Genomic DNA, 23,162 nt, shown 5'->3' with positions numbered 1-23,162 from the left:
GTGACAACACATTTGGCAGTTGACACATGTTGATAGAAAGGAATAAGGGGGTCTTATGAGCTAAGAGACAAACATCCAGGGCTGGAGAGATGGCTCAGAGGTTAAGAGCACTGACTGCTCTTCCAGAGGTCCTGAGTTCAATTCCCAACAACCACATGGTGGCTCACAACCATCTGTAATGAGATCTGGTGCTCCCTTCTGGCCTACAGACATACATGCAGGCGGAACATTGTATACATAATAAATAAATAAATAAATAAATCTTTAAAAAAAAAAAAAAGAGAGAGAGACAAATATCCAGATGGGAAGTTGCGTTAGGATCAAAAGACACCAATCACAGGAACAGTTAATAGCAGTATTTTCTAAGAAGTCAGTCACAGGTACAGGTGACCCACACCTGTTCAAGGTTTGAAAATAAACGAAAACTGACGGAAAGAAACGAAGAGATAGACAGTTAACCTCGGTAGGTCTCGGGTGTTGCCGGAAATGGCTGACTACCGCCCGGGCTGAGCAACGGAACGGGGGCGTGGCCGGTTTAGCACATGCGGAGACTCTTCGGGTGTTTCCGGAAACTACCGAAAGCCAGCTCCAAGTGGGCGGAGAAAGGCCGGTAGGCGTGGCTGTTGGTTGGCTCTGGAGGTGAGGAGAGTCTCTTCGTGGATTTCCGTAAACAGAGCCGAAGCTTGGTCTTCGGAATCGAGGAGGTGCGCGCGTCCCCGGGGATTACCTTCTTCGGTAGTTTCCGGAATTCACCCATAGTCTGGGCCGAGAGGAGAAGACTCGTCCCCCTCCCGTTCCTAGTTGTTTCGGATGTTTCCGGCTCTTGCCGGCGGAAAGAGCCGAGGGCTGGCGGTGGTGGCGGCCATGTTGGGAGCAGCAGGTCCGGCGGCGGCTGCCTGTGTGCCGGGCGCGGAGCAGTGCGGCTGAGGGCAGGGGAGGAGCGAGGCAGGCGGCCGGCTGCGGCGGCAGAGAGTAGGCGGAGCGGCGCAGCCGGGCCGAAAGGCGGCACAGCCCAGCCGGGGGTCGGGGGGGTGCGGTCCGGAGCCGCTCGGAGCCGGCGAGGCCTAGCCCGAGCGGCGCATCCCCGGGCTGGCGTGAGCGATCGCCCGGCCTCCCCGCACCCCCGGCCGGGGCCCATGCAGCGGGTGCTCCTGCTGTGAGAAGCTCCGCCCGGCCGGGCTCCAAGCCTTCCCTTTCCTCCCTTCCTCCAAGCTCGGTTCCCTCCCCTGAGATACCGGCGCCATGTCCAGCGCTCGGACCCCCCTACCCACGCTGAACGAAAGGGACACGGAGCAGGTAAGGAGCCCTTAGGGCTCCCCCAATTCTGTGGCTGGGCCCCTGCACCTTGCGGAGCCTCCTCCCTCTGCTCTCCTCGTGCTCCTACTGCCTTCTGCAAGCCTAGGCTGTCCTGTCATCTGGCCCCGGGCTCTAGCCCCGCACATCCCTCTTCCGAGTCCTGACCTGGGACCCCACCTTGTCCTGACCGAGCTGCACACTTGTATCTCTGCCAAACGCCCCTTGTCTCTCACCGCCCTCCTGCGTTCTTCCGTGCTATCTCCCCAGCTTCCCCTTCTCTTCCCTTTTCTCTCAGGGGCCTTTCTGGTCTTCCTCCACCCACGCTTAAAGCAGCCACCTTCCTGCTCCTCGAATAACACCCCACGATTTGTGATTTGTGGCGGATTGTTGCCCACCTCTTCCTGCATCTCTCTAGCCTTGTATCCCCTCTGCCCGCACCGGCTCTCCCAGTCCAAGGTTTTCTCCCTCAAGGGTCCTTGCCCCGGAGTGTGTTCTCGGTCCCTGTCCTTTCACTTTCCCAGCTTTTTCTATCCTCCTTTCCTGTTCCAAATTGGGCTCTCCCTGTTGCCTGCAACCCACCAGCTCCACCCTCGTCACCTTTCCAAATCGTTCGCCTACTCTTTGCTCATCACTTTCCCTTCTTTTCGGCAGGAGCTCCCTGGCTCCTGGCACTGGCATGTGTCGCTTCCGTGTTTCCCATACAGCTGTCATGCGCATAGTTTTCCCACAGGTTGCCTTGGGGGTTCCAGCCACCGCTCCCTTCAGAGTCATTGGACCGGTCCTGTTTCTTCCCCCTGGGGTTTGACATTTAAGTTCCTGGGCCTGCTGTCCGAATGGTCTCCCAGATTATCCCTGGGCTCTCCCTCCGTCATGGGAAAAAGACAGTGTTTCAGCCTGGCTGTATTAACATAACCTGTTGCTCAGTCTTTCGCGGACTGCATCAGCGGCCTCGGTCCCTGCGTTACTGCCTACTTACACTGCAGCGCAAATTAGGTACTGACTCTCTCCACGCCGGTGCCCGGCACTCCTCATAGTATCGTAGTATCTTCCTCCTTCTTTGCTACTTCCTGTTGCTCAACCTCCCCCCATCTTTCTTTCTATATACCTCTTAATTAGTGCTGTTTTTCATGTCCACATGGGCCTGCTGCCCTCTTCATGTTTATTTGCACCTCTTAGGCTGTTCCTTCCCTCCCTATTGGCTAGTCCTTGCCGGTCCCAGGGTGCATGCTAGCTGCTTATGCTGCAGGTCAGCGCCGGCCCTGTACTTTCCCTTTCATCCTGGCAATCACTGCTATTTGTCACCCAAGTCTTTGCCTTTTCTGTCTTATCCTCTCCCCTCTGAGCTGAGTCGTCCGCTTTCCACAGCTCCCCTTTGTTACACTGTCTCTTGTGTCCTTTGCTGCCTGCTTTTTGGACAGTCCCTTGCCTGTCATACATTTCTGAGTGAATTTTAGTAAACACAAACTTGTGTTGAAAAAGGAGCATACTTTGCCTCCAGCCCCCTTTGTGATTCCCTCTTGTTCCCTGTTTGTTTTTTGTAGCCAGGTAGGATAGAGCTGCTGCTGTATTTGCTTAGCATTAACTTCCTTCTTTGAAAAGCCTTCTTTATCTCTTAACTGTGCTTTTCTGCTGTTCCCTTCTTGCTGTCTGTTACCTGGGCACTTAGGAACTAAAGAGGCATCAGGACAGAGTTTTCTGCTGTCATGGTAGATCCGTACTACCCTATGGACTGTTTGCTTTTGGGGCAAAGCAGGGCTTGAGAGGGAGGGGTGGCTGATTTATTTCATCACTGGGCTTGGCAGCTGGTCCTGCCTAGGATAGAGGTCTTTGGAAATTGAGGAGCTTGCCAGTTGCATCTCTCCTGGGAAACACTTTCTCTAGGCTCTTGTGAGGTTGCTCTGTACATCCCCTTTCCTCTTACCTTTATTTTAGTAGATAGACCTTGCCTAACTGGAGAACTTTCCCAGATGGTTGCTCATGAGCAAGGAGGAGGAGGCCAAGTGACTGACTGGCATCTTCAGGCATTTGGGGAGTGGTTGGCCTGCCTGTTCCTTAGAGAGCCAGAGAGGCTCTGGGGGCATTGTGTTGAGCAGAGAGAGTGGCCTCAGTGTGGTTTCTTTGTGCTGTTTAGTAAATATAAATGCATTATTGGTCCACTTGCTCTTTTTCTTGTTATGTGTGCTAGAATGTGTTTCATATACTGTTGGATCATATAGTTTGGATTTGGTGCATGTACACTGATTGCAGAAGAGTGATAATCAGTGACCAGCTAGCCCGTGAGCCACTCTGTGATAACTTTGTCCAGAGCAGAGGCTGCATTGTCATCCTGCTCATCTTTGGCTCGATTCTTCATGAACTTAGCTGTATTGAGCCAGTTCCTGGTTCTCCACTCAGTGTCAGCTTTATATCCTTCCTCCTCTGCGTGGAAACTTGGACTTGAAAAAGCTAAATGCACACCTATTACAGGTGCCTAGCTGTTTCTTTTTGTTTCTAGTGCTGCTGGGGATTATATCAGGGCTGTGCTCCTGATTGACAAATGCTCTATACTGAGTGACACCCCCAGCCCAACCCTGTATTCTTTAGAAAAAGAAAAAAAGACAAGAGACAGCTCCTCAAGCACCCAACTTCTGTAGAGTGGACGCTCTTACCAGGTGAAACTGAGTACCCTCCCCTCAGTCCCATTGCAGATGGTAGAACCATTGTGGAAGCTCAACCATTGTAGTGGCCGCGGTGTTAGGAAATAGAAGGCAAGGGATTGGTTGGGCAGGTCCTTCTCCACTGTCACCTTGTTTAGATTTAAATTATTTAAACTGGTTTTACCAGAGCACAGGTAAATAAACTCCAGCTGACGGTTCCAGTATCTTCTTGTGCCTTTTCTCCCCCTTTCTTTAAAACTGTGGCTGATAAGCTGTTTCTAGGAGCTCTTTGATCACATCTGAAACACACACAGAACATGTTGAAGCATAAAAATAAACCTTATGTTGCAGGAGATCGCCTGTTTGCTGTCAACCCTGTTTCTAACAGTGGAAGTAGGAGATAAAAGACAGCCAAGCTCTATCTTGAAGATAATTTTGGTGACACCTGATTTTAGATGTGCATTTTTCACCATAGTGGCTTCCTTTTGCAGGATTGTGACCTGGGGCTAGTAGTTTTGGGGTTTCTTAAGTCTGAGCTGAGCTTTCTGTGAGCTGCTTTTCCAAATGGCTCTGCTGGCCTGGAGGCTTGGCAGCCTTGAAAGCAATCAGCAAGATGACTGTTTGTCTTCCAGCCAGCAGCAGCCTTAATAGTCAAGTGTGGAGAAGGGTACAACTTCCAGAGTCCACCTGCCCGTGCTAGAGCTTTCCCTAATCCCTGGGGGGATGGGACACATGGCTTCAGACCCTGGAAACAGAGGGTACCTGATAGAAAACAGGAGCCTTTTGCTACCCATCAGTCAGATGATAGTGCTGCCCCAACCCTTCTAGAGAGTGGGTGGCAGAATATATTCTCCAGGAAGAGGAGTTTGGGAGACTGATGAGGAAGGCAAATCTAAGTTAGAGAATCCTGTAAAAACATCCTGCTGAAGGCTGGTGAGATGGCTCAGTGGGTCAGGGCACCTGCCACCAACCTGATGGCCTGAGTTGGATCCCTGAGAGTCATGTACTTGGTGGAAGAAGTGAACACACTCTGGCAAGATGACCTCTGACTTCCATATACACATGCTTGTTCTCTCTCTCTCTCTCACACACACACACAATAAATAAATAAATATAATAATAATAATAATTTATAAAATGACAAAAGAGTCTCTTACCCAGCCAGTTGTGGGGGCATGGAACCCCAGGTACTCTGGAGGCTGAGGCAGGAGAGTCACAAGTTCAAGATCTGTCTGAGTTACAGGATAAATTCAAGGCTAGCAACTTAGTGAGACCCTGTCTCTTAAAATCCAAAGTAAAAAAGACTGGAGATGTAATTTAGTGGTGTAGCATTTGCCCAGCGTCTACAAGGCTGAAGGTTCAATCTCCATTGAAGTGGGTGTGAGGATGGGTTTGGGGTAACAAGTCGTTCCATATACACATTGTGAGATTCCAGCTTCCTTTTTGGCTAACACTGGACCAAATACTTCATTTTTGAGGATGTGGGATTTTGTGATTTGACTCTTGATGGTGGGGCTTCTTGATGGGGCTTCTGTCTTGTAGGTGAGGCTGCTGCTGGGCCTTAGGGGTGTGAGACAGTGACATTATACCCTTTGACTTGAAAAGTAACTCTCTAGTGAATTACAATAATGCTTCTCCATTCTGTGCATTTGGGGAGCTAGCTAAACAGATGGTACAAGTAAGTGGTTCGTAGTTGGTCTGCTTCAGATTGAAATCAAGTTTGCATAGGGATAGCTGCGTCTTTCAGACTGTGACTACAGCCTGGGCTGGGAATCTCGAGCATACATATCTTAGGCAGAGTTGCTATCTATCCGGGAGGTAGAAAGAGGTGGATGGATGATCTTGTTTACATGAGAGGTTTGCATGGTGAGATCTCTCAGGAGTCAGCATTTCTCTGGCTAGACTGGACAGAACAGCATGATTCTCAGTGGGCATTTGACTAGGACTAACCTAGGCCTTCACGAACGGGTTCTCATGGAGCACTTAGCCACCTAGCTGGCATTTTTCATCCCCCAGGAGCTTCCATGGTGTTCCTACATATGTATTATGTTGGCTTGAATGAATATTTTATGGTTATAGTGCAGTCAGGCCTCAGACTTTGTGGCACATTACTGACAAGTGGGATGGGGGTTGGGCGCCACCTTTGGCCCCAGGATAGTGTCTGTGCTAAATGGACTCCCCCGGCAGCACTTTGAAGCCCATTAATGGATTGGGATTGTAGTAACTTCAGCAGATGGAAAGGGCCAGAAGGCTGGTCATCTTTCTCTTAGGCTGCCTGATGAGGATTGCTGCTGCTGTACCCAGGCCCAGATTTAGTCGCTTCCCTATGCTTGGTTAAGTTGTGGGCCCAGCTGCCTGGCCTCTGTTCTGAGGGGTGTGTGGAGGCTTCGGTTTGTTCTCTTCCAGCTATGCTGCTGCTGCCAGGTTCGATGCTTTCCCATCAAAGCAGAAACTCAGAGTAATAGATGGAAAGGGTGCTGTTTCAACCTGGCCCTTCCTTGGAATCTCAGCAAGATGACAAACAGGATAGGTGACCAAGTTTCCTTCTCTTCATGGCAGGGAGATTCCAGTATTTGTACGTTTTGCACTTGAAGCTTGGGTTCTCTCTAGGCTTTCTCCAAGCCTTCATCAAACATGATTGTGAGTCATTGAGATGTTAGCTGTGTGCTTTCCCCTTCTGTTTCAGCACAAGGAAGAATAAGCCTTTACAAACCTCCTGGGGGAGGAACTCAGCCTTTCCGTGCTGGCACAGGAGGCTTCAGGCTATCCCTGCTTAACCCAGCACAGTGGCACTGTGGCACCACAGCCTCTTGGGATACCCTTGAATACCACTGAACACCCTTCTTTTGTCTTTTTAATTCAAGTGTTATTATAGCCAGGCATGGTGGCACACACCTTCAAATCCAGCAGAGGCAGGTAGATCTTTGAGAGTTTAAGGTCAGCCTGGTCTACATAGCACATTCTAGAACTACATAGAGAGACTCTCTCAAGCAAACAAAAACAAAAATTATTAGTATTTAATGGGGAGTTTTTTCTGATGGGGACTTACTTTTTTTTAAATTGTATGTGTATATGTGTCTGTCTGCATATTGTCTGTGTACCACCTGCATGCCTGATGCCTAAAGAGGTCAGAAGAGGACATTGGGTCCTTTGTGGGACTGAAGTTAGAGGTGGTTATAAGCCACCGTATGTGTGCTGGGAATGGATCCTTCATCCTCTGGAAGGGCAACAAATGCTCTTAACCTCTGAGCCATCTCTTCAGTATCTCCACCCCCCCCTCCCCGCTCCTTTTTTTCATTTTTATTTTTTGAAACAGGTTCTCACTATATATCTCTGGCTGGTAGTCTGGAACTCAGAGAGCTCCAGCTGCCTCTGCCTCCTGAGAGCTGGAATTAAAAAAGTGTGCCACCACAACCTAGCCCCACACTCTATTTTTTTTAAATTTTATGTGTATGTATGTATCTCTCTGTAGGGTTGTGTGCAGGTGCCATAGGAGGCTGGAGGCATCAGATACTTAGACTGGAGTTGCAGGCAGATTTTTTGGTTTTGTTTGTTTTTTATTTTCAAGACAGGATTTCCCTGTGCAGCTCTAGCTATCCTGGAACTCACTCTGTAGACCAGGCTGGCCTTGAACTCAGAAATCCATTTGCCTCTGATTCCAGAGTGCTGTGGTTAAAGGCGTGTGCCACCACTGTGTAGCTACAGGCACTTGTGATGAGAGTCAACCCAGGGCCTCGGGAAGAGCAGTATGTGCTCTGAGCCATCTTTCCAGCTCCCTGCCATTGCTTTTAGACTGGAACGGAACCACCAGTTTTGAAACAATACCAAAAGAATCTGGCCTTGGTTTCCAGTTATCTCTTAGAAAGAGGGGGCTTCCCTGTTGCTTGCCCTACTCAGTGCCCTAGCTCCTCCTTTTGGGGTGCACATGGACTGGATCCCTTCATCTGCATGTCTGTTTGCCTGACATGCTGATAGTTCACTGGTGTCTGTAGGGTCTTTCCACAGGTGTCTTGTCTTTGGGTTTGTACTCACATTTACTTTTAGATATCACTTAACATTTCTCATCTGTAGGGTAAAACCAGCAGAAAAGATTTCCTCTAGTGTACAATCGTTAAATTGAGGCTTGTGAATCCAAGTGTAAGGCATGGGTTTTGGTAGGAGAGAGGTGGAGATGGATGCTCATACTGCCTTGGGGGTTCTTGGGAGCAAGCAGTTGAGGTAGACATGGAGAAAGAAGGGAGAGAGGTATATTTAGTGACTGCTCCTAGCCACCCTTTTGGCCTTTTCTTTTCAATGTGAGGTGGGTGGAGCAGGCGCTGGGTTGCTCTGTAGAACCAGTCAGGCTGGTTTTGCACAGAGCCAGCCTATTTTCCCCTGTCCTCTCTGGGAAGTTGGCAACGCAGAGGTCTGCCTCCAGTAGACTGACTGATCGAGCTGCTGAGTGAGTTTGGACAACCTCCGTAAACAACCTCCTGCCCTCCGCAAGTACCCAAACGAGCCTGGGAATTGGATCTCCTCCTCTGAAAGGGGGCTTTTTTCTCAACCTATGCTGATCCTCAAAGCAACTGGTCTGTTTTATGTACTTTCCCTGGAAGCTCTAAGGTACAACTTCTTTTCTTGGGCCCCTTCCCTCTCATTTGCCAAAATGTGAGACTGGTCAGAAGGAAGAGTTTGGGGTGTGTGGTTGGATCTTCTTTTGGGGTGTGGAAGGGAATTGGAATCCAGAACCCTGGCTCCTGGGGTGTGGACACTAAACTCAGTGACCTCAGTCGGACCCTTTGAGTGTGAGCCGTGGGACTGCCCCATGCTGCTGGGGGATTAGAGGGCACAGCTTTTGGTCTTGGGCACTTAGCCATTGTCCTCCCCTCTTCAGTTATCTGGATGTCATAGGGAGTCTTTCTCAGGGAGGAGACTCGGTAACCAGTGCTGGGAGGGGGAGCAGGACTGCTCGCTCGCCAGTCTCCTCAAAAGCAAAAACTCTGAGGTATGGAAGTTTGCTTGCAGACAGCTCCAGCCTGTGGGCTGGCTGCTTCTGTCACTGCTGTGGTGACCTGCTTGTTGTTCTGAGAACTGTTTGCCGGAGTCCTGTTATCCTGTTATCGATGCCCAGCTGCGGGGTGAGCGCCCCTCCTCCCCCCACCTCTCCCCTCCTCCCACCTCTCACACTTTCCCTTTGTGCCCTGTCTTCCACCTCTCCATTTGTGGCCCCAATGCAGTGCAGGGGTCAGTCGTGGGCTGTTGCTTGTTTCTGAGCTCTCTTACTTTCTCTCTTCCTCTCTCTCCTCCTTCCTCTCCCTCTCCTTTTCCTTGCTAGGGATTGAACCCAGGGCCTCCTGTATATTAGGCAAGCACTCTGACCTACATTCCAGCCCTCCACAGGAGTTCAAAATGACTGATTCTCTAGTCACAGGAAGTATGCTCCTTTGGCCTGCTTGATGTAGCATAGCATTGAGGTGAGCTTCTAACAGAGTTAAGACAAGATCCTAGTATATTTTCAGATTCCATAAATGGTTCTGCTGTAATTACGAGCAGGTTTTGTAGCTAAAGGTGCACTCCTATGATGCAGCTCTTGGGAGGCCCAGGCAATAGGATTGCAAGTCAAAGGCCAGCCTGGGCTACATAGCAAAATCCTGTCGCTAAAAACCAAACAACAGCTATCTTGTAGGTGTGTTTGTAAGCTATGGGTCCACATAAAGTGAGTAGAGGGTGTGTGGGACACTCCCTCAGTGTCACTGCTGTTCCAGTCAAACAGCTCAGGACCTCCTTATAGCTTAGGTGGCAGAAGGACACATGCTGGAATCTAGTCTGTGCCATTGGCTGAAGAGATCTTGTTCTTCCCAGCGTTTCCAGTCATGGACGTCCCACAGGTGTGTTTTCTACCAATTCTAACTTTTTCTTTTAATTAGCTGTCTGGTGTGGCATGGTGGCGCATGCATGCCTTTAATCCCAGCACTTGGGAAGCAGAGGCAGGTGGATCTCTGAGAGTTCAAAGCCAGCCTGGTCTACAGAGTGAGTTCCAAGAGAGTCAGGGCTACACAGAGAAACCCTGTCTCAAAAAACAAAAAGACCAAAAAATTAGTTAGCTATCTGAAAAGAAATAGAGTGCTGTTGGATAGCTTCATGAACTGTGTGAGCGTGTGCATGCGGCTACGTCTACTCAGAGAGGCCAGAAGATGATGTCTAATCTGGAACTGGAGTTACAAGTGATTGTGAGCCACCTGATGTGGGTGCTAGGAACTGAATTCAGGTCCTCTGAAAGAGCAGCTAGTACTTATATAGACTGATTAATTAGTTAATTTGTTAATTAATTTTAACCAGTGTCTCACTCTGTTGCCCCTGGCTGGTCTTGAACTTAGAGATCTGTCTGCTTCTGCCTCCCTAGTGCTGGGATCAGAGTCATGTACCACCATGCCTGTCCCACTTGGTGTAATTTTGAGCCCACTTTAAAAGAAAAAAGAGGCCTAACCATAGTGGCATGTGCTGTTAATCTCTATATCTGGGGAGACTGAGGGATTGCTATGAGTTTGAGGTCAGCTTGGTCTAAGTGGTCACTTTTATTTAAAAAGATGGGGGTCTGTCTCTACAGAGAGGTTCAGACTGGCCTTGAACATGTGATCCTCCAGTGTCAACTTTTCAAGTGCTGGGATTTCATGTACGATTTCCCCCATGCCCTGCAGCTCTTTCAGCTCTTTCTTCCTCTTCTCCCCTTCTTTTTTCTTCTTTTTTTTTCCCCAGTTTTTTGAGACAGGGTTTCTCTGTGTAACAGCCCTGGCTGTCCTAGAACTCGCCCTGTAGACCAGGCTGGCCTCAACTCACAGAGATCCCCCTGCCTCTGCTTCCCAAGTGCTGGAATTGAAGGTGTGTGACTCGACTGTCTGGCTCCCCCTTTTTTTTTTTTATTCTTTAAGCTTCAATAGTAGGCAATTTTGATTAAAGGAAAAAAAAACCACTATCAACTGCCTGTCCATATTTCTGTGTCATGATTGGTGGTGGTAGTGGTGAATGTGCAGGCTAATACATTAATGACTGGAAGGCCACCCCAAAGTTACCAGACCACAGATTTTATAAGAATTGGGATCCCAGTGTTAAAGGAGTAGTGTGTCCTGTGGTCGTTCCCCTCCCAAGGTCTAACCCTCCATGCAGGGCTTTCCTTCACCACTGTCCTTTCTCTGTTCACTGAGTGTTGACTCTGGTTACTAGAGAAAGCTCTCTGTTTCTCTTACAGATCACATGGGATTCGGCAGGTAGTTGAGGGTTTCATTTTCCTTAGCAGAACAGAGATTCTTGTTACCCCTTCTTTCAAATGCATGAAGGGGCACAGCCTCTCTCAGCTGCCCCTGTGAGTTCATGGACTCTCAATCTTAGGCTGAGATTGTGGTCTACGTTGGTTCCTTGTTTATCTTCATTTCTTGGTGTCTCTGGAGCCTGAATACCTGTACAGAATAGTTAGTTGCTGGGATTTTTACATTGAAGCCATGGCCAGGAAGGAAGGTAACAGCATCAATCACTTCAGAGATCATTGGGCAGTTCTTTTGTCTCTATATTTCCTCTTCATACCTCTACCAACTTGTCACATTTCTTACTTACTTGTTTATTTATTTAACTGTTTGGTCTGTTTGAACTCTCTCCTTTATCTTGTCCATCCGTGTTCCTGTCATTTCAGGTTTGGGGTTTTTTTTTGTTGTTGTTGTTTGTTTGTTTTGTTTTGTTTTGTTTTTGTTTTTTGAGACAGGGTTTCTCTGTGTAGCCTTGTGCCTTTCCTGGATCTTGCTCTGTAGACCAGGCTGGCCTCGAACTCACAGAGATCCACCTGGCTCTGCCTCCCGAGTGCTGGGATTAAAGGTGTGCGCCACCACCGCCCGGCTCCCACTCTTCTTTACCTGTTTACTTCTCTGAAGAAAGGCTTTTTTTTTTTTTTTTTTTTTTTCTTTTAGGCTACAGGTCTTACTATGTACTCCAAGCTGTCCTTGAACTCAAGATCATCTGATAAGCCACTTTAATAGGATTATAGATAAGGACCATCTCTCTTGGAGGAGTGAGTGCTGTTTGTGTGTGTGTGTGTGTGTGTGTGTGTGTGTGTGTGTGTGTGTGTGACTATATATGTGTGTGTAATTTTACTTTATGTGTATGGGTATTTGCCTGCATGTATGACCAAACTACATGTGTGCCTGGTCTCCTTAAAGGCCAGAAGACAGAAGAGGCTTTGGAACCCCTGGAACTAGTTACATATATTTCTGAGGTGCTGGGAATTGAACCTGAGTCCTTTGGAAGAGCTATCAGTGCTCTTAACCACTGATCCATCTCTCCAACCCTAGAGTTAATTGTGTTTGTGCGCATACAAGCCACAGTGTTTGTAGAGGTCAGAGGATAACTTTGAGGAGTCAGTTCTTTCCTTTCACCATGGTTTTGGGGATCAAACTCAGGTTGTTAGTTTTGGTGGCAAATACCTCTCCATTGAGCCATCTCACTAGCCCAGGAAAGAGGCTTTGATAGTCATAGAATCCTGTCCTCTGTCTATTGCTTTGATTTCTGTACAGTTAAAGAATTGCTAATTTACTGTTCTCAGTATGAGGATTGTACCCAAGGCCTTGAGCATTGGGAACACACGCTAGCAGTGAGCCTCATGTCCAGCCCTGGATTTGCTGTTCTAAGAAAGAAGTCCTTGATGGGCATCAGAGCACACACCTATAAAACCAACACTTCAGAGGCTGAGGCAGGGGGATTGTGGGCTACATAGCAAGAACCTGTCTCTCAAAAAAAAAAAAAAAAGAAGGAGGAGGGGAAGAAAAAGAAGGGAAGGGAGGGAGGGAGGGAGGGAGGGAGGGAGGGAGGGAGGAAGGAAGGAAGGAAGGAAGGAAGGAAGGAAGGAAGGAAGGAAGGAAGGAAGGAAACCAGAAACCAGGCATTGGGAGGTTCATGCAGAGGACTGGAATTTTAAGACCAGTTTGGGACTAAATAAAGAGACCCTATTTCACAAAAGAAAAGAGTAATGAAAAATAAATAAAATAAAAAAAAAAAAAACAAGTTCTTTTGCATGCCTTTGGAGCTCTCTTCCATAGTAAAATTAGGCCTGTGGACCTGACAACGTTAGGGACTGCATCTTGGTTTCCTTGGTGACAGAGTCCTAAGCCAGTTCTGAGCGGTTCCCTCTGACTTATCAGGAATGCTGTGTTTAGATAGACCCTGTTCTTGTTTTTAATTTTGTTCATCTTGGATAATGCAATGTTGAGTTTGGTTTTCATTGTAGTTTGAAAGTCCTGGGTATTACCTAGATCTCTTCAGATCAGAATTACTTTTATTGTTACATGAGCACAGTACTTGCACCCCCCCCACCTCCCCACCCCCGTGTAGCTCTGGCTGTCCTGGAACTCACTCTGTAGACCAGGCTGGCCTTCAACTCAACAGAGATCCGCCTGCCTCTGCCTTCGGAGTGCTGGGATTAAAGGTGTGGGCCACTCTCCCATCCTCGTTGGCATTTTATTATTATTTTTTCTTTTAATGTGTAGAGTTTGTGTATGCAGGTGTGTGGGTATGTGTGTGTGTGTGTGTGTGTGTGTGTGTGTGTGTGTGTGTGTGTGTGTGGTGTGTGCCCATGAACAAGGGCAGAGACCAATGAACACTAGATATTTTGCTCTCACCTGCTCCCTTACTTCCTTGAGACAGGGTCTCTCACTTGAAGCCCTAAAGCCTGATGTTTGGCTAGGTTGGCTGGCCAGCAAACTCTTGGGATCTACGTGTCTCTGTAACCTGTAATAGTAGAGTTCTAAACATAGGTAGCCATGTCTGGTTTTTACATGGGTGCCAGGGATCTGAACTCAGGTCCTCAGGCTTATATAGCAGGTGGTCTTACCCACTGAGCTCTATCCCCAGCCCCTGAATTCTTCATTCTCATCTCCTCACTAGTGTGCAGTGGTGTCTTCCGAGGGCTGAATGATGCATGATGACCCGACACTGATGGTTCATGAGAGGTAAAATTCTGTATTCTTGTGTTTTCAAGAGCTTTTAGAGTAATAGTCTCAGATATAAATATGGAGTTTTCAGTAATGAACTCAGTTTGTTCTTGGAACTTCAATTGTGTCCTTACTGTTTGATTACACTTTTCTACCATTTACCTTGATAGTTTTTTTTTTACCGTGATGATGATTTACCATGAACCAATAGTGAGCTAATGTCTAATAAGTCATTATTTTGGAATCTCTTTATTTTCTTGACACCTGAGGAAACAACAAGAAATAAAATACAATTTATGAAACTTACTTATAAAGACATTTGGAAGAACTTCTAATTAGACATTTTAATTTCTAATTTATTTTAGTATTTCATTCTACTTTATCCTAAAGTAGAAGAAAATTTATGTTTCCCCTATACTTAAGGATCAATTGTTGAGGCTTAAAAAAATGAAATTAAGGCCAATGAGATGGCTTAGTGGGCAAAAACTCTTGTCATTAAGCCTGGCAACCTGAAACTGACTCCTTTCAGGACCTAAATGGTGGAAGGAGAGAACCAAGTCTAGAAAGTTGTCTTCTGACTACTAGTTTATGGTGTGCATTCCTCCCTCCTCCCCCGAATAAATAAAAATGCAATTAGAACACTTGCTGATTCACCCTATCCGTGTAACTCTTATTTCAAGATATTGAGAAAGAAAAAAACTACCCAGGATCAGGGTACAGCAGCTGAGTTGGTAGAGTCCCTGCCTGGTGTGCACAATGTCCTGCGTTTGTTTACTAGCATTCTGTAAACCAAATAGAGGTGGCTTACACCTGTAATCTCAGCTCTTGGGAGATGGGGGGAAGAGGTCCAAAGGTTCAAAGTCATCCTTGGCTATAGAGTCAGTTTGAGGCCAACCTGAGATACATGGGGCCCTTTCTCAACATAAATAAAGAATTGCAATAAAAAGAAATGATAATGAAAGCTGTCTTTTCAGCTTTGTAGGCTTTAACAGTGTATTTTATGCAATAGAATATTTTAGGATAGTATTACGGTGCCAGTTAAGCTACAGTGTTGTAGCAAGATCAGTCCTTCAGAGTTTAAAATAAAAGAGGTTGAATAGTAAGTCCATATTCTGTGAGCTTTTAAAGCTAAATTCTTCAGCTTTTCAAAGGAGAGATGAAAAGTCCTGGGTGTGGTGGTACACTCCTTTGAACACAGAACTTAGGAGGCAGAGGCAGACAGATCTCTTGAGTTCGAGGCCAACATGCCTGGTCTACAGAGAGAGTTACTGGTCAGCCAGGGCTACACAGAGAAACCATGTCTCGAAAAACCAAAAGGTTCCTGAAACCTGGTATGGTATAGAATAAGTGACCACCTTGCTGTGAGTGGAGAGGCCCCTCCATTGCTCATTCTTGCATAGCTGGCCCGCCTAGAATAGGTGAAAAGTCAGGAGATTTCAGGGCAGTGCTCGCTTCTGTTGTTACTGGAATTTGGCAAGAGGTAGCTGCATACGCAAAAGTCAGGTTAATGTCTTATTTGCAGAATTATGTATATGTGTGGGTATGTGCACATAAGTGCAGGTATTCTTGGAGGCTGGAAGCATCGGATCTCTTGGAGCTGGAGTCACAGGTGGTTGTGAGCCACCTTACTTGGGTGCTGGGAACAGGACGTACATCCTATGGCTGAGCTCTCTGCAGCTCCTTATTTGCAGAATTTTTCTTTTACCTAACGTACAAGCAGATGTACAGAGTAATCAGGGTGCTTCATAGGCACCCACCAATTGTCACAGAGTAGTTTCTCTTGTGTGGGTACTCAGCAGCAGACACAGCAGTGCTGCATATTTGAAGGCTGAATAACTTTGTTATTGTTTTCTTTTTTGAGACAGGTTATTAGTATGTAGCCCTGGCTGACCTGGGGCTCACTATGTAGACCAGGCTGGCCTTGAACTCAGAGAGCCACCTACCTTTGCCACCCTGGTGCTGGGATTAAAGGTATGCACCACCACGCCCAGCATGTGGATGACTTTTTGAATCTCATAAGTTACTTGGAACAGCTTCATCTCCGTTCACGCTGATGGTGTAGATGTAGTGGCAGGGAAAACCACTGGGGTCAAGATAGGCCTCAGGGTAGCAGCACCAAACTGCCAGTGGCCAGAGTGCTCATTTCAGCCACATATTTTCAGCAGGAAGAAAAGCTCTGCATATGAGAGTGGCCTGGATGAAGAGCTGACAACAAATGATTTTCATTAATTCTTTGACCCTTTAATCCCAGCATTCAAGAAGCAGAAGCAGGTGGATCTCTGTGAGTTCTAGGCTGGCCTGGTCTACATAGCAAGTTCCAGGAAAGCTAGCTCACAACTGTGTATAGCTCCAGCTTTGGGGGATCTTACATCTCTGGTCTCCTCTGGCACCTGTATTTATATACACATACCCCTACACAGGCATACACAAATACATATAATTAAAAATAACTTAAACATTTTTTAAATGTGTATTTTAATGGATAAATGTAAGACATTGAATAAAAATGTGTGTGCATTAGCTGGGTGTGGTGGTGCATACCTGCAATCCCAGCATGTGGGAGGTTAAAGCAAGAGGATTGCCATGGAGCCAGGCTAGGCTACATAGCAAGACCCTGCCTCCAAAATCATGTGCATATTATAGGGTAGAGTGTATTTTAGCGCATATACATTATGTAATGATCTGCTCAGGATATTTTTGGTTGTTCAGCCCAACCAAACATAGACCTTGTCTCAAAAAACCAATAATAATAATAATAATAATGTCTCTCATATTTTCAGTGAAGAAGTGCAAAGTATTCATAAAGCATTACTGTTATATGCCATACTGGGATAGAAAGGCACGTGTGCAGTGGAGCTAAACCAGCTACGCGGGTCATTTTAACTTGAAGTAACAACTTATATACAAACTGGTTATTCATACTTGAAAATTCATTTTCTTAGAAATGAACAAAATGAGCTTGTTAAGTTTTCAAACAGATTAAAATTTGGGGTGCAGGATTAGTTATGTGACAGTTGCTTCAGTTCCACACTCTGTCATCAGTGGGTACCAGCAGGTCCTGGCTTGGTGGAGACTGAGTACACCTTCCCACTTGCTGGAAGGTCCAGGCCTCCTGGGCTGGGCCATCTGCGTTTATGGTGCTGTCCCTTCTGCTGCTGCCCCCACCGAGATCGGTGCCAAGGACAATCAGGAGTCAGGTGAGGGTGTGGGGTTTGCTTCTTTGACAAATCCCTCCAAAGCAGCCAGCTCAGCTCAGTTTGAGAAACATGAAAATAAATGCTTACTTCTTTTGGGGTGCTACCAAGCTGGCTCAGCAGCTGTGAACACGTGATGCCCTTCCTGAGGACTTGAGTCAGGTTCCCAGCACTCAGTGGCCAGCTTACAACACCTGTAACTCCAGCTCTGGGGATCCTGTCTTCTGAGGGTAGCTAGACATTTGTGGCATACACATACATACAAACAAAAATAAAAGTAATTTTTTAAAACTTTTCAAAACAAGGTTTCTCTGTGTAGCCCTGGCTGTCCTGGAACTCTTCTGTAGACCAGACAGCCTTAAACTCAGAGAAATTTGCCTATCTCTGCCTCCCAAGTACTGAGATTAAAGGTTTACACCACCACCATCTGGCTAAAGGTAAATTTAAAAAAAGAAAAAAAGAAAAGAAAAAGATCTCAGGGTGGTGACACAAACTTTTAATCCCAGTACTAGGGAAGCAGAGGAAGATGGATAGCTCTGAGATGGAGACCAGCCTAGTCTACAAAGCAAATTTCAGGCTAGCCAGGGCTACATGGTGAGACCCTACTATATAGAGAGCAAAAAACAATTTTGCAAAATTTGTATTTGTCAGACTTTTTTGATGAGATGGATAATAAAGTTAACATGATTTAATGTTGTTAAAACTATTAGCATTTGGAAATTCTACACAATTCAGTATAAGAATATTTTCCAAATTACCAGTTTGTAAACAAAGTGCAAGATAACATGATTCCTTTTTTTCCCTCTGGTTTTTCAAGACAGGGTTTCTCTGTGTAGTCCTCACTGTCCTGGAACTCACTCTGTCGACCAGGCTGGCCTTGAACTCAGAAATCTTGACTGCCTCTACCTCCTGAGTGCTGGGACTAAAGGCATGCACCACAACATCCGGCTGATAGCATGACTTTTAACTTAGATGTGTACAGAAGTTTCGCTGATAGAGTATTGGACTCATGATACAGATACTGTGATTGTGGGCATGTGTGTGTGTTTGTTCTCAAGCAGGGGTGGGGCGGGGCAGGCTTAAGGACGACTGCAGGAGTTAGCTCTCTGTCTCCCTTTACAGAGGTTCCAAGCGTGAACTCAGTTTCTCAGGCCCAGTGACACCCGCTGTAGCTGCTAAACCATCTATCTCCCTGGCCCATGACTAGCCTTTAAAGCTCTCACTCAGTGAGTTTTAGTCTAGTCAAAGAAGAAAAGATCAGGATTTGGAAGGCTGCTGAATTCCTGTTTCCCATCTGTATGTCTATATGAAGTTGGATTTCTTTGCACATTTCATAAAACATTTTGAAGCACTGAATGCAGAAATAGATATAAGAAGTCACCTGTCATGAAGCCAAATATATTAAGGGCAGGTTTGTTGTTTGTTTGTTTGTTTGTTTTTATCAAATTTCAGTTGTTTTGGAAAACATGATGTTTCTCTAAAAAGAGTAGGTTGTATAAACATATACTGGATGAGTAAATACTTTATAAAATGATCTGTCTTCCCTGCAGAGGTAGTATGGGCTTGTGGTCCAACACAGGAAGAGAGAGGCTGAGGTGGGGGTTACTTGACCTAGAGTCGTGGGGTTCTGTTACTGTGCGGGATGTGAGCTAGTTGCATCCCTTTATATCTTTTTCAGACAGGCTCTTAGTGTTAGGCTTTGTGGATGTTAGGCAAGCACTCCACATTCCCAGCTCTTAAAAATGTATGCTTTTAGAGACTGGAGAGACGATGACTTAGTGCTTAAGAAAGAGTGTGAACTGCTCCTGCAAAGGAACCAGGTTCAGTTCCCAGCACCCATGTTGGGTAGCTTACAGTTACCTGTAACTCCAGCTCCAGGGGATTTCACACCTTTAGTCTCCTCTGGCGTCTGCACGCATGGGCACATACCCCAATACAGGCATATATGCATACATATAATTTTTTTTTTTTTTTTTTTTTTTTGAGACAAGGTTTCTCTGTGTAGCCCTGGCTGTCTTGGAACTTGTTCCGCAGACCAGGCTGGGCTCAAACTGATCTGGCTAATTTTTTTTAATTTTTTTTTTTTTAAATTTTGATTTTAGTTTTTCAAGATAGGGTTTCTTTGTATAGCCTTAGCTGTCCTGAAGCTAACTCTGTAGTCCAGGCTGGCCTCAAATTCAGACTCGCCTGCCTCTGCCTCCTGAGTGCTAGGATTAAAGTTGTGGGATGCCACTGCCCAGTTAAAAATCTTTTTAAATGTGTATTTTAATAGATAAATGTAAGACATTGAATAAAAATGTGTGTGCGTTAGCTGGGTGTGGTGGTGCATACCTGCAATCCCAGCATGTGGGAGGTTAAAGCAAGAGGATTGCCATGGAGGCCAGGCTAGGCTACATAGCAAGACCCTGCCTCCAAAATCATGTGCATATTATAGGGTAGAGTGTATTTTAGCGCATATACATTATGTAATGATCTGCTCAGGATATTTTTGGTTGTCCAACTCAAACATTTGTCATTTCTCTGTGATGGGAACATTCACCTCCTAGCCATTTGATTTATAGGATTCAATATTAATCACCCTTCTGTGGAGCAGTGTATCAGAACTTAGTCTTCTGTCTTTTGTATGTTATAATCAGCTCCCATCCACCCTCCCCCATGCTGTTGCAAAGGTTTTGACTTGGGGCCTTTTAGGTGCTGGAGATTGGACCCAGAACTTTGCACATGCCAGAGAGACACTTTACCACTGTGTAGCACCAGACTTGCCTGTGTGTTTTAGTTGCATATCAGTTCATCAAGTGCACTTCCTGTGGTATAAATTAAATTGGAGTTTAGAAAATATATTTTCAGAGCCAGGCATATCTCTGTGAGTTCGAGGCCAGTCTGCTTTACAGAGTGAGATCCAGGACAGGCACCAAAACTACACAGAGAAACCTTGTCTCGAAAAAACCAGTGTGTGTGTGTGTGTGTGTGTGTGTGTGTGTGTGTGTGTGTGTGTTTTAATTAAAAATAATTTCAGCCAGCTGTTGTGGCGAATACCTTTAATCCCAGCACTTGGGAGGCAGAGGCAGGCAAATCTCTGTGAGTTTGAGGCCAGCCTGGTCTACAAAGTGAATTCCAGGACAGGCAGAACTGTTACACAGAGAAACCCTGTCACTACAAACAAACAAAACAAAAAAAGAGTTTTTTAAAAAAAAGCATTTCTGTTTACTGTAGCATGAATCTTAAAAGATTTTATTAATAAAAACAAACCCAGAGCCAGGTATTGGGGTGAATGCTGAAAGATCAGAGAGACAGAACAAGCCACAGCCACTTCACCTTGCCAACTTCTCAGCTGATTCGTGTTTCCTCAGACTGGAAGCCTCTGAGTCCTCATCCGGAATGAATCTCAGCTGAACTGTTGCTAAAAGCCTAAAAGCTTAACCAGGTCTAGTTCTTGGTTTTCACGCCTTATGTACCTTTCTACTTTCTGCCATCACTCCCTGGGATTAAAGGTGTGAGTCACCATGCCTGGCTGTTTCCAGTGTGGCTTTGAACTCACAGAGATCCGAATGGAATGGATTTCTGCCTCCCAAGTGATAGGATTAAAGGCGTGTGTGCCACCATTTTCTGGCCTCTGTGTCTGTCTAGTGGCTGTTCTGTCCTCTGACCCCAGATAAGTTTATTAGGATGCACAATATATTGGAGGATACAATATATCACCACAGTTTACATATAATTATTTCATTTAAACTTTTTTCTGTATGTGTACATATATAATATTTGGGTGTGTGTGTGTGTGTTAATGTATGGAGTACATGTGTGTATAGTGTGTTAGGTGTATGTGTGCATGTGAAGTCCGAGACAAGGCCTCTCACTGGGATGTGGACTCCCAGCTGTAGAGATCCTCCTGTCTGTCTCCATCATACTTGGCTTTTGTGTTTAGCTGGCCAGCTTATTCTAGAGATCCAATCTCTGCCTCTCATATACTGACACTGCAGGTGGGTTGCCACATCCATGTGGCATTTGTGTGGGTTCTGGGTATCAGAATTGTGCTCTTCATTCCAGAGCAGCAAGCACTTTACCCTGAGCCATCTTGCTAGCCCCAGCCTTGATTCTTTTAAAGAATGCTGGTCATTTATTTTAGAGACTGTTTCTTAGTTACAATAGTCTGAAATTGAAATTTTTTTATGACCTTGTGCTTCAGCACACTTTTACTCTGGTAAAAATCATAATATAAAATTTATCTTTTAACTAATTATTTTTTGGTGGTGTATGCCACCACCGGCTGGCTCATAAAATTTATTTTAATAATTGATTTTTCTAAAATTTTTGTGGCTGGGAGGTGGAGGCACACGCACTGGGGAAGCAGAGGCAGGAGAATCTCTGTGAGTTTGAGGCCAGCCTGATTTATAGAGCAAGTCCATGACAGCCAAGATTACACAGAGAAACATTTCTGTCTGGGGGGGGGGCATGTGTATGAGTGTTTTGTCTGCATAAATGTTAATACACCATGTGTGTCGTCCCCATAGAGGCCAGAAGAGGGTGTCTGATCCTGTGGGGCTGTAGTTAAAGATAGTTGTGAGTTGATATGTGGGTCCTAGGAATTGAACCTGGGTCCTCTGGAAGAGCAGGCAATATTTTCAGCAGCTGAGCCATCTCTCCAGCTCCTTTGTTATTGTTGCTGTTTTGTTTGTTTTGGTTTTTTTGAAACAGGGTTTCTCTGTGTAAACCTGGATATCCTGGAACTTTGTAGACCAGGCTGGCCTTGAAGTAGCAGATCCTCCTGCCTCTGACTCCTGAGTGCTGGGATTAAAGGAATGTGCCCACCACCACTCGATTTGATAATTTTTTATTTAGTCCTGTGTCATTTAAGTGGATCCACATTGTTATGCAAGTCTATGATTTCTAGAACTTTTTTATCATCTGAAATGGAATCTACTCTTTTTTTTTTTTAAGATTTATTTATTTATTATGTATACAGTGTTCTGTCTGCATGCATGCCTATAGGCCAGAAGAGGGCACCAGATCTCATTACAGATGGTTGTGAGCCACCATGTGGGTGCTAGGAATTGAACTCAGGACCTCTGGAAAAGCAGCCAGTGCTCTTAACCACTGAGCCATCTCTCCAGCCCCGGAATCTACTCTTATTAACTAATAGTTCTTCCAGTCCTGGCAACCCGTATTCCTTTTTTATCCCTATGAATTCTAAGTTCCTCACGTGATTGGAATCATATATTTGGGGTGGAAGGAGTGCAAAGAATTCCAGACAGAAGTGTGAGATCTGTTCCTGTAGGTAAATAACCAAATACCAGCTTAGTCAGCACTGTCCTTGATGGTAGGCGATTTGATATGATTTCATTGTGAGCCTGTGTTTGTGATTCCTGACCTGCCCCCAGGAACTCACGCCTGGGTTTGCAGTCATTCTAGCTGAGGAAGTCAGTTCTTAGTGACCTAGGGGACTTGGTTCAGAGTTGGCTCCTTTTCTACCTTGAGTGCATAGCATTTGGCCTTTTAAAAATCCCATTAAAAAGATCGTTTGGCTTACTTAGATTTCATTATAACAGGTTTTTTAACAGTTTATATGTTGGCTATTGGTCAGTTCCCAGTTTGAAAACTGCAGAGCTCGCATTGCGCCCTTTCATCCTTGAAGAGCCTGGTTGCCTAAGATACCTGGAGTCTGGCAGTATCGGGCCTAAACCCCATACCAAGCTGTTTGTTCCATTCCTGGCTACAGAGCCTGCATACTCTGTGCCTCTTTCTTTCTTTCTTTCTTTCTTTCTTTCTTTCTTTCTTTCTTTCTTTCTTTCTTTCTTTCTTTCTTTCTTTCTTTCTTTCTTTCTTCCTTTCTTCCTTTCTTCCTTCCTTTCTTACTTGACTCTCTTCAGCCTCCCTCACTTCTTCCCTTCTTTTCTTGGAGTACTGGGGATTGCACCCATGCTGAGCTGCACAGCCCCAGCCAACCTTTGCTTCTATGTAGCTCTAGCTGGCCTGAAACTCACTATGTGCTGGGATTAACTTCGGTTGGACTAACAACTGTTTCTTTTTGTTGTTTTGTTTGGGTTTTTTGTTTGTTTGTTTGTTTGTTTGTTTGTTTTTTGAGACAGGAT

General features: G+C 45.7%; 1 protein-coding gene across 14 annotated transcripts in view; it reads left to right on the top strand.

Moving 5' to 3' along the window:
• Nucleotides 1-617: 617 nt before the first annotated feature.
• The window catches only part of Mark2 (microtubule affinity regulating kinase 2), a 66,869-nt gene continuing 44,324 nt past the window's right edge, over nt 618-23,162 (top strand). For 4 of the 14 annotated variants that reach the window (XM_006980745.4, XM_006980744.4, XM_015999184.3 and 1 more), the window contains exon 1: nt 1,155-1,296. In XM_006980745.4, the coding sequence (XP_006980807.2) occupies nt 1,243-1,296 (54 nt within the window). In that variant the 5' untranslated portion in view covers nt 1,155-1,242. Of the gene's footprint in view, nt 705-1,154; nt 1,297-2,140; nt 2,290-5,061; nt 8,535-8,566; nt 9,800-13,835; nt 13,901-23,162 lie in introns of those variants that run through there. The other 10 variants (XM_076558509.1, XM_076558529.1, XM_076558543.1 and 7 more) reach the window with 10 other exon arrangements.

The sequence above is a fragment of the Peromyscus maniculatus genome, chromosome 1 (genome assembly GCF_049852395.1).
Source record: "Peromyscus maniculatus bairdii isolate BWxNUB_F1_BW_parent chromosome 1, HU_Pman_BW_mat_3.1, whole genome shotgun sequence".
Classification (NCBI taxonomy): Eukaryota; Metazoa; Chordata; class Mammalia; order Rodentia; family Cricetidae; genus Peromyscus; species Peromyscus maniculatus.
This window is presented reverse-complemented; position numbering and strand designations above follow the sequence as displayed.